At 38.5% G+C, this 11,283-nt stretch overlaps 1 protein-coding gene across 1 annotated transcript in view; it reads left to right on the top strand.

The window, feature by feature from the left end:
- The first annotated feature begins 3,307 nt into the window (after positions 1–3,307).
- LOC117715661 (alpha-2-macroglobulin-like protein 1) overlaps positions 3,308–11,283 on the top strand; it is a 42,680-nt gene continuing 34,704 nt past the window's right edge. Inside the window, exons 1-7 of the mRNA XM_034512568.2 lie at positions 3,308–3,472; positions 3,788–3,971; positions 4,458–4,614; positions 6,135–6,187; positions 6,761–6,781; positions 8,659–8,827; positions 9,332–9,416. Coding sequence (XP_034368459.1) covers positions 3,408–3,472; positions 3,788–3,971; positions 4,458–4,614; positions 6,135–6,187; positions 6,761–6,781; positions 8,659–8,827; positions 9,332–9,416 — 734 coding nt within the window. The 5' untranslated portion in view covers positions 3,308–3,407. The remainder of the gene's footprint in view (positions 3,473–3,787; positions 3,972–4,457; positions 4,615–6,134; positions 6,188–6,760; positions 6,782–8,658; positions 8,828–9,331; positions 9,417–11,283) is intronic.

The following is an 11,283-nucleotide window of genomic DNA, read 5'->3' as shown; positions in this document are numbered from 1 at the left end:
TGAATCTATCAGGGGACAGAAATTCGTGTTACTGTCCTCACTGATTATAGATTCACAGTCAATGCTTCTAAAACAAACGGCAGCCTGGGAAGAGGCACACATAACAGACTTACTGAATACAAGTTTTAGATAACACGAAAGAGCTCAGAAATGGGGACACAAAGGCCCTGAACTATCCATTTTAGTGCTTAGGTATGATGGACACTAAGCTCAGAAATGTGGTTGGTCCAAATGTATGCGACCTTGTGATAACACAGGAGAGGATCCCATCAAAGCCCGAGTGCTGTCGCTCTTTGTGCGGATGTTCCTGGCTCCTGAGAACAAAGTGGGACTCCTAGAATGAGGTCCTTAGGTCTACTATCAGCTGAGGTGGATCAGGGAACTTTTTTTTTTTTTTTTTAATAACAATGATTAGTCAGCTTTGCATTGCTACCAAAAAATAACCAGGCAGCTAATTTTGTAAAGAGAAAGGGTTTATTTAGTTCAGAACTTAAGAGTCTCAAAGTCCGTTGGTTTGACCTTTGGTGATGGCATTGGATACTCAACACACAAAGGCTCAAGGGCTTATGTGTGGAAGACCTTAGCTCTCCAAACAGGAAATCAAAGAGAGAAACTGGTATTTCACAATCCCTTCCAAGGGGCAGCTTCAAAACTTCAGAGGCCCAGCAAAGGGTCCTCCATCTCCCAACAGCACCATCTTGTGGATCAAGCACTCATTACAATGGACCCTTGGGGGACTAGGCTACCATTCAAGCCAGCTCTGAGGGACGGTCTCTGACTGTAGGGTGGCCTTTGGGGAAGAGGGGCTCTTATTTCTATGGCTCCCTCCTCAAGAGACAGGAACCCTTAGTTTTTTGGCCCTCCTTGGTGAGAAAATGGAAGACAGGAGTCAGTCCTTCAGGAAGACGTCTTAGGGCGGGTGAGGTCCGGAGTGCAGTCCTCCAGGACACAGATTGCTAAGACTCAACATTACCACGCATATCTAACTTTGTTTCTTTTCTTGCTCAGCTTTCGGCTCAACAGAACCCACTGAGAATGTGAGCATATGGCTCACTGGCCTCGCCTATGTTTGTTTTAGGTAGCATTAAGGCCAGATGGAAACACCTCTTTCCCTCTCCTGTCTCTCCTTCCTTCCTTATGTCCTTTCTGTCCCTTTCCAGCTTCTCTTCATTTCTCTACTCTTTCCTTCTTTCTGTCTTTATTTCTTTCTTAGTATTTTATTTATTGTGCCCTTAAACACAGAAAATTGAACCCTATTTATAAGTGACTTTCTTCTATAATGGCTGCTTCCACAGTGTGTGATGGTTGCAGCTTTAGGACTTATTCCCATTAAAGTATTACATTTAATTAACACAGTTCTGATACTCATTTAATATTATACTTTGATACATGTGTATGTTATATATTATTCAATCAAGATGATTAACATTATCATCTCTGTGGCTGAATAATATCACATTATATGTCAATATATAGATAGGCAGACAGACAAATGTTACGTTTTTCAATGTAACTGAACATCAATGGATTCCTTGGCTGACTACTTGTCATGACTTCCGTGAAAAGAGTTGCAATAAATATGAGATATAAGTATCTCTTTGACATAACCTCTTCATTCCCTTTAGATATATGCCCAATATCATGTGATAATTCTATTTTCATATTTTCAAGGAAATGTAAAGATATTTTTCATAATGATGATGTCATTTTGCATTTACCTCCAATAAGGAAAGGTTTCTCCTTTTTTCCACATCTTTGGCTAGTATTTGTTATTCTCTCTGTCTCTCTCTCTGTCTCTCTCTCTCTCTCTCTCTCTCTCTCTCTCTCTCTGTGTGTGTGTGTGTGTGTGTGTGTGTGTGTGTGTGTGTGTGTTTTGATAGTAGCTGCGGTGGCTGGAGTAGATATCTCATCACACTTTTACTATATATATATATATATATATATATGTGGTTTTTTTTCCCTGCATGAATGTCTGTGCACTACATGAGTGCCTGATGCCTCCATAGGTAGTTAGAAGGCATTGGATCTTCTGATGGTTGTCAGCCTCCCTGTGGATGCTGGAATCAAACCCGGTTCTCTGGAAGAGCTTCCGTTTTTTTGTTTTGTTTTGTTTTACTATTAGTGTTTTTGAGCATTTCCACAGACTTATCTACAATTTACACATGCACCCTTAGGGAATGCCATTCAGATAATTTGCCCATTTTAAAGTCCAATTGTCAGTTTTACTACTCAATAAAGTTCCCTATTTATTTTCAGTATTACTCCCCATCAGGTAAGTAGTGTCTATAGATTAAAGTCAGTTTCTGTCTTTCCTACCCATTCTCACATTCCTCAGTGCCTATGAACTCACTTCTTCACCACGTGAAGTAAAAGGAATGTTTAAAAAAACAAGACAAACAAAACAAAAGCAAAAACAACAAAACAAAGGAAAGTCATTGAAAATGGGAGACTTACCACACTGGAGATTTGATGGACGTTTACCAGATTCAACTGGGTGTGGTGGCTTTTGTCAGCAATTTCAACACTGGGAGGATCACTATGAAGACTAGCCTGTGCTTGACAGGGTGTTCCAGGCTATCGGCATGTGCTACAGAGTGATTAATGATAATAATAATAATAATAATAATAATAATAATAATAATAGCAACAATAATAAAAAGAAAACTGATTTCAGCATTTTATTGGCATGAACTTACAATTAAATTGTAGTACTTTTGATTGATATTTAGTTTTTGCCAGTGGGGCTTATATTTTTACAGTTTCTCTAAATTTTTCATGATATTGGAAGATACAGTGAACATGGTATGTAAAACATGACTAAGAAAGTCATGCTAACTATTGACTACAAGCCAACATTCTAACATTGAATTCTATATTGTAAAATTATAAAAGTGCGACAACATATTTAACTATCCAGACGATGCGTCTGTATTGCAAGGTGTGATTCCCTGAACACATTTTTCTTTTGAGAATCGAGATAAGGTTTTACAGAGAAATTCTCTTCCAAACATTACTCCCTCAGTATGCAGCATTGCTGCAGCCCTGTGTGGAGGATCAAAATCATATGAACTTCTACGTGTCACCCAACTACTTTCTTTGTTTTTCTCTTCTTCCTGTCTGACTCGCACTGCCGACTCCAGCCAGGCCAGCATCCAGCGAACTTTAGCAGGAAGTTACACATAAACGGATACCCCCTGGCGAGGTAACCTGAGAGGTGATCTGAAGTGATCATTCTCAGGAGCCTTGCTCCAAAAGGTAATTGATCTTCCCTTCTGTGAGACTATAAAAGCAAAGGTAGACTTAGAGCCAGAGGAGGGAAAGCAAGCGGAACACCCAGGTAGCTGACTTCTAGTGAGAGGAGGGAAAAGACGAGTCTCCTAAAGTCACCCTCCAGGCTCTGGGACAACATGGTGCCTACCATCTTGCTCAGTGCCTTTCTGCTTCATCTCACTGATGTTGTGGCTTCAGAACCGTAAGGGAATTCTAAACTCTCTGTATCCAAGTACTGACAATATCATTTTGATAAATGGATTCTGTGTTAAAATCTAGCTGCTTCATTATTCTATTTCAACTTGAGCAAATGCTGGTCTGCCCTCTAAGTGTTGAGCAAATGCCAGAATGAATACTATATTCTTAGGACACCACTGTATGCATCCAGTTTATCATTATTCTGCCTGTAAAAAAAATGCACAGTTTGGGGAATCCTTCAATAGCTCAAGTTGTTGTGTGTGGATGTAAACAAGCCTCTAGATTTGTTTGCCAAGCGCTGGCTGTTCTCTTTGTTCAGGCAATACATCCTGTGGGTTTCTTCCGTGGTACAGCGATTTTCCTCAGAAAAAGCTTGTCTTCATCTTTTAAATCTCAACGAGTCTGTGTCCTTGAGTGTCACGTTAGAATATGACGGATCCAGTACTACTATCTTTGACCAGCACGTGGAAGAGGGGAACTTCTACGCTTGTGCAAATTTCAAAGTGAGGCACCAAATTCAATGCTGCGGGAAGACGGACCCGCTTTCTTAACGTTTCTTTTCAATAATACATCTTAGTTTTTGAGTGATTTGATTTGCAAAATCTAGGGGGAGGATGTGAAAATTTCAAGAGAAGCAAGAAACAAAGGGAAAATGTTTAATACACAGCAGATCTTGCTGTTGCTGCTGCCGGCAATTTTCTATTATAGGAAATGAGGCAACTGCTGTTTTAGAGAGAGCATGTTTCACAGAGCCTAAAAGGGAAAGGTGGGCTAAAGGATGGAGGGCTTTGGCTCAGGAATACATAAAAAATAGACTTCAGGAAGACATGAACCTGAGGTTGTTAGAATATTGAGCCAAGCAATTGCAACAGGTGACCAGGGAGTCAGGGAGTCTTTGCTGGGAAGTGAGGGGTTTACAAAGCTTTGTCTGTCTCTCCATCTAAATGAAGACACACAGCCTTCCCCTCTCTGCTCTTCTTCATAAACAGGTGTCTCACATGTCCTCAGAGCAGTTGGCCTTTGTGACATTACTTGTTCAGGGAAATGCTCTTAAAATCTCTGAAAGAAGAGCTGTAGCCATCGCTGCCGAGGAGACCACCACTTTTGTGCAGACAGATACACCGGTCCACAAACCTGGAGACACAGGTAAGTCACTTTAAAAAACACTTTCTCCAAATTAACCTGTAAAAATGAGTAAGATTTGTCTTTAACACCATCGGCTGCTGCTTTCCCATAATTCCTATAGTTACGAGACAGTGTTGTTAGATTGGAGAGCTTGTGTGTGGCTTCATAAGACTCTGTGCATTCTTTGATTGCACATAAATCCTACCGACGAGGCTTCATGGTACAGTGGTTACCAGAATGCAAAATTGTAATTGTTTGATCTAAACCAATGATCCATTACACACTCATTGGACAAACTCATTAATTCTCCTTCTTAAGCCAATTCTTTCATTCTTAGGGTACTGGTAATGAAAGTTTCTTTGGACTTTCAGGGGGAAAAAATGAGAGTCTTTGTTAAAAAAAAAAAAATAATGCCAATAACCGCAAAGACCTCACCAGCAACATTTATGAATTCTGCTGTTCTATTTTTATGTCAATTGATATAAGATGAGAACGTCAGCCAGAGCCTCTCTGCTTTCTTAACTATTGTTCTAGCAGAATTAACTAATGTGGCATAAAGAATACAGAGCTATAATTCAAAGTCTCTTGCTTCAAAGCTTAGCTCTGCTGACCGGTGATTGACCTCTGGCAAGTAAATTCTGATCCTTGAGATATAATGTATTCATCTGTAAAATGAAAGGGTTAGAGATGAAACCACCTGTGAATAATATCCGGATTCATACTGCATATTTCTATGATTTGAAAAAAAAAAAAAGAAAGAAACAAAAGACCTGAACGTAAAATGTATTTTGGCTTAGACAATAGACACTTATTTCTGGCAGCTGAAGAAGTGGCCGATGTGAAAGTGTAGGGGTGGCTTCCTCCCAGGATTCTCTGGGAAATGTGACTGTGTCTTGGGCAGGGGAATTCCTCCAAGGAGTCTCTACTGTCCTCTAAACAGCAGGCTTATGTAGGCTTCTTTCCTTTTTCTTTTAAGTCAGCCCACAAGGCAGTACATTTCATAATGATGTTTTCACATTTAATATTGCAAAGATAGTGCCTAAAGAGAGATTTTCACTTCCTGGTGTTCTCTTTCCTGCTCTTACTAAAATATTAGAACAAACTGTACCTTTTGCAGAGCTGACATCTTTCTTTTGCAGTTCTGACAAAATACCTTAATTTTGCTAGTATTGTTTTCAAGGAAAATTATACTCATCCATTCCCATAAATGTCTTATATATATGCTTCTATGGATAATAAGTCTGTCACTAATTTTGTTCCAAGATATCTCAGCCTTATGTCTGTTGGGGTAAAAGCTTCTAAAGGTAGCTGGTGTCAGCACTGGGGACAACAAGAATCATTAACAGAGAGATAATAAGTTCAAAGAGAGATTTTCCTCAATAAACTCCTAACCTGAAAGGGTCAGATCAGAGCTGTGGGAAAAGCACTGTGGAATCCTGTGATGGACAAGCAATTACTTATGTATATTTCTTAAAGCAATTATTACCATAAGGCGGGGATCACAAGAAAATCACTTTACAGCCACACCCTCTTTTCCTTAGTTCACTTCCGAGTTGTGACACTGAACACCTGGCTGAAGCCTGTTGATGACTTGGTGAGTTCATAACTGCTAAAGGTACAGTGGGCTTGAAATCCATTCATCAAATCCACTGCTGTACAGAGAACCTTCCAGAAATGTAAGCCAGCGTACTTCAGATACCTGCACACCAGGCTTATTCCTGTACTATACATGATAGCCAAGGGGTGGAAGCAGCCTAGGTGTCCATTGGCAGATGGATAAGGCAAAGGTGGTGTGTAGGCATGCGGAATTTTATTTGACCATAAAGAATGAAATTATGTCAGTTTCAGAAAAATGAATGGAACTAGAGGTTCTGGTATTAGGTCAAATTAGCCAAATTCAAAAGATAAATACCATGTTTTCTTTCATAGTCAGGATTACACACAGACACACACACTAGAGTGAAAGGAGAGGCGGGTGAACAGGTGAGGGTAATATGAAGTGAACCCGATCATGATGTAATGATATATATGTATGACAGTATCACAGCAAAAACCATCGTTTTTATACACTAGCTAAAAGAACTGATTAAAAAATAAATCTTGGAACTAATACTATTTGGCAAAAGAATGTTTCATTAAAGTATCAATCTGTGTTTTTTTCTTTCAGTATCCCTTGATCACCGTTCAGGTAAGACATTTACTTTCCATGTCCAGTTATCCATATCCAGTTTAAAAAAAAAAAAAATCAGATTAGGAATGGGGTGCTTCCAATTTTAAGTTTTATATAACTGAAAATTAAGATGATTAAAACAAACATAAAAGAAATCTGTGTCTGAAGACAATTAGAAGTACAATTAAAATGTAATTTTGAAAACTCTGAAGATACTTAGGAATCCTGATTTCTTATCCATGAATCCCTAAGTATAATGTGCTGAGAATTGGAAAACAGAGACTTGTTTGTTTTTCCCACTGTGTATTATAATTGTAAATCATAACATTCAAACATATTTTATTAATTTTTAAATTAGATATTTTACACTTATCATATAATTGGTTGTATTTACAGCTTACTTGTAAATAACAGCAGATCTCAGCACCTGTATTTTGTCTCTGTGTGCAGTGAGGGATACCATTGTTAGCTATTTCTAGGGCTATGAGATCTAGGCTCAAAATTCACAGTTATATGGGCAAACACAAGATACTCATAAACTTCCTACCGTCCTGTCTACTGTGTGGGTGCTTTAAGCATTTCATATGTGTAACAAACAGCTCATTCTTTAAGTGACATGAACTTCAGATTAGCAGTCTCACGTTCTCTGCGTTACCCAGTCGTTTGCTTTCACATCTGACCCGGGTAACGCTGTGTTCTACTGAAAGAAACACAAAGCTTAATTAACACTGGCTTATGTGAGTAAAAGTTCACCATTCACAAGTCACAACCTGTCCGTGTGGACATTTTGAACAGCACCAGTGTTATGGAATCGGGTGTCTTAGCTTCAGTGTGTGTAAAGTCTGGCTCTTTGGGGAAGAATTTATTCTGCCCTGCAACATCCATTCACATCTAAGCCAGCATGGGGTCTCATGGGCGGCCGAACAGAAAGGAGGTCCAGGATATTCAATTTTCTAAACATTAAGGAGAGGAGAACAAATCACTAAACCTTTTGAAATGGTAGTAACAATTTTGTTTCCTTACATAATCTATTAAGCAAGAAGCCTTTAAATCAAATCTTTTCAACATAATCTCTTTAATCAGAGTTGGAAAGTGTAAAATGTTTATTGAGGTGAACTTGTGTGTGTGGCAACAGGCTGACAGCAAATGAAGGTTATATTCTGACAACTGTGCCTTGCCTTTTAAAATCACAAAAAATTCCACTTAGGTGTTACTACATAATCCATGACCAACATAGAAAGGGACCAAGTGGAAATCCGTGACAATGATTTTTAATTAATTAAATAATGTATTGATTTAATTACATCATTCATGAGTGCATGGGTGTTTTGCCTGCATGTATATATTTGCATCATATGCATGCAGTGCCTGCAGAGGCCAGAAGAGAGCATCAGATCCCCTGGAACTGGAGTTGCATATGGTTGTGAGCCACCACGAAGGTGCAGGGAATAGAACCTACATCTTCTAGAAGAGCAACAAGTGCTCTTAACTACTGAACCACCTCTCCAGCATCACTGTGAAGTCATTTTAAATGTTTGTTAGGATGAGTGTTCTCTTATATACTCATTGGTATGAGTCCACTCTGCTTTGGGGAGCACTATTCTGGACTCATTATGTTGAATTTTTAATTCTTTTACTACTCTGCTCTGGAAAGATAAAAACTAAATGTATCAGCTACAAATTATTTTTCACATGAATATTAGTTTTAATAAAAATACCTATTGAATTTGAATATGTTGCAGTAGTTACATTGTTTCTGTAATTGAAGTCATTAGTTAAGTATTAGGGTAGTTCACTCTTTACTCCCAGTAACTATGGAGAACACCCAGAATAAGGGGAAAGGGGAATTTTCACACACAACCTCTGACTGTCGTTCTTCATTCACTGTCTTCAAGGACCCCCAAAGCAATGTGATTTTTCAATGGATAAATGTGACCACTTTCAGAAACATCACCCAGCTCTCATTCCAACTGACTCCGGAACCAATATTGGGGGATTACACAATCGTCATAAAAAAACAATCAGAAATGACGGCGGTGGATCATTTCACCGTTAATCAATATGGTAACCAAGTACTGTTTCTGATTCTCCTATACACAAGTTCAAAGCAACAGAACACAATGTTTTAGACACAGGCACAGGAACTGAAGCTCAGATTGGGTCTCTGCTGTCTGCTCTTCTGTTCCATTCGGGGTCCTCTCTATGCCTCATTCTGAGCCTAGGTCTTACTTTGATTCTTGCCCACCCCTCCCCTCACCTAAGAAATATCTCATTTTCTGAAATTCAGGTACTCTTCTAGAAAGGATCTAAGACATTAAAACATAACAGTGGGTGATGTTTTTTTAGGCTAAATAAATAAATACACTAACTACCATCGTCACCAACACCAACAACAAAAGAAACAGAATAAACTGGCCTTTAATGAGGCAGCTTCACAGCCCCCAGCACGCTGGCTGGGGCCTTTGGAGGCAAACAGCATGCATGAAAACAGTTTGCTATGGTTGTTCTAGTTTTGCTCTCCAACTTTGTCAGCTGAAGGGTGGTTTTTGTTTGCTTTTCTGTCTTCAGTATTGCCCAGATTTGAAGTTGAACTCACTGCACCCGAGACAATAACTATTGCGGACCATCAATTTGAAATGGTGACATGTGCAAAGTAAGTGTTTATTCATTTATTTCCCCCACAGGGTAAATCATCTTAAGCTTAACCATAAAACTTGATTTATATACTTACATTAAAATTATTGTCGAAATTTTAAGAGTTTGAAAACAATAAAGGAGAAGATAGAGACAAAACTCCAGAGCGGTCTACCAATTGCTAACACGTCATAGATGATTCCCCCTCATGCTTTGAGAAATTTTTCTCTGGTTATATTTATTCTTTTCTACCCATCCCATTCAATATTTAAAAACACGTGTCTCCATATCTTTCTTGCCTTTCTATCTATTCCAACTCCTTACCTTGCAAGTGTATCTTCATAGAAAAATTGCGATTTTACTTATTGTTCTACCATATAACATGTAATCTACTACATTGTGTTTCTAGCAATTAGTTAGTACAGTTGTAGTAGATGTCTTCTGTAAAACTGTATAGTAGCCTGATTTAGAACTGGATTGCTTACTTAAGAAATATTTCCCCTAAAGGAAATTACCAAGTCAAAAATATATAACATTCTTTTAGTCTTTAAAATGCTGTGTTGCTCCCCTAACTCTAAAAACTGTCATGAAAAGACTGACTTCATTGGCTCTTAACCATCACTGAGTGTTCTCATGTAAAAAAAAAGAAAATGAGCTATCAGAATTTCGTGGAAATAAAAACGTTTATAATTTAGTTTGAATTTATTTGAGTCCCTTAACATAAAAACATCCTATCTGATCTTAGGAACATTTATCTTCTATTTGGGAAATTATTTCTGATGCTCTTTTATCCTTTTGTGATATCTTTCCTAAAATGTGTTAACAATTTAAAACAGATAATAGTTATTAGGTGACAGCTACAAAAATTATTCCCAGGATGCCATGAGATAGGAGCTGTTATCGTCTCAGTTTTATAGAGAAAGATCAGCTGTGAGTACTGGGATAGCATCAGGCTTGAGGGTCTTCTGATGAGTAGACAGTTATACCTGGGCAGTTTGGTGCCATCTTTTGAACAAACACCTGGTGAGAGTTGTTGGATGCTTTAACAGATAACATAAAAACACTAACCTTTGGAGACTTTTTAATATATCGAAGTTGCAGTCTGTAAAAGGATACCTGGGAAACATGACTAGAGAGGGGAACTCTTCATGATCTCCCCAGAGAATCTTGGAATCAGTCTGTCTCTCTCAGAGAAGGATCAGACATTTCTCTGCCTTTCAGTGCAGAGTAACTGAATGTGTTTAACATATGTGAGATCATACATAATCTGTGCTAAAAAAAAAAAAAATGCTGGAATAAATAATATAAAGTTGGAGAAATCCAAGATCCTAAACTAGTTTCATTAGAAAACCCTTCTTAAAACCAAGAACTTACATTATCATTAAGGCCTGCAATTTATTCATCTGCCCAGTTAAATACTTTAAAAAAAAAAAAAAAAAATGGAACCAAACACTGGAAAGCCCACTTTCTTTTCTTAGGATATCCTGAAAACACATGCAGACCAAATGCTAACACAGAATCGGCAGATTCTTAATATTATTTGGGATTATAATCTTCTATTCTGACTTCTTGAAACCTCCTTAATGCTCGTGCTAGAGGGATGAATGACAATAAGAAGTTGGCATCCGCTGGGCGGTGGTGGCGCACGCCTTTAATCCCAGCACTTGGGAGGTAGAGGCAGGCGGATTTCTGAGTTCGAGGCCAGCCTGGTCTTCAGAGTGAGTTCCAGGACAGCCAGGACTACACAGAGAAACCCTGTCTCGAAAAACAAAACAAACAAACAAACAAAAACAAAAAAAAAAAAACCAAAAAAACAAAAAAGAAGTTGGCATCCTGGCTGGAGAGATGGCTCAGTGGATAAGAGCACCCTCTGTTTTTCCAGAGGT

The sequence above is a fragment of the Arvicanthis niloticus genome, chromosome 9 (genome assembly GCF_011762505.2).
Source record: "Arvicanthis niloticus isolate mArvNil1 chromosome 9, mArvNil1.pat.X, whole genome shotgun sequence".
Classification (NCBI taxonomy): domain Eukaryota; kingdom Metazoa; phylum Chordata; class Mammalia; order Rodentia; family Muridae; genus Arvicanthis; species Arvicanthis niloticus.
This window is presented reverse-complemented; position numbering and strand designations above follow the sequence as displayed.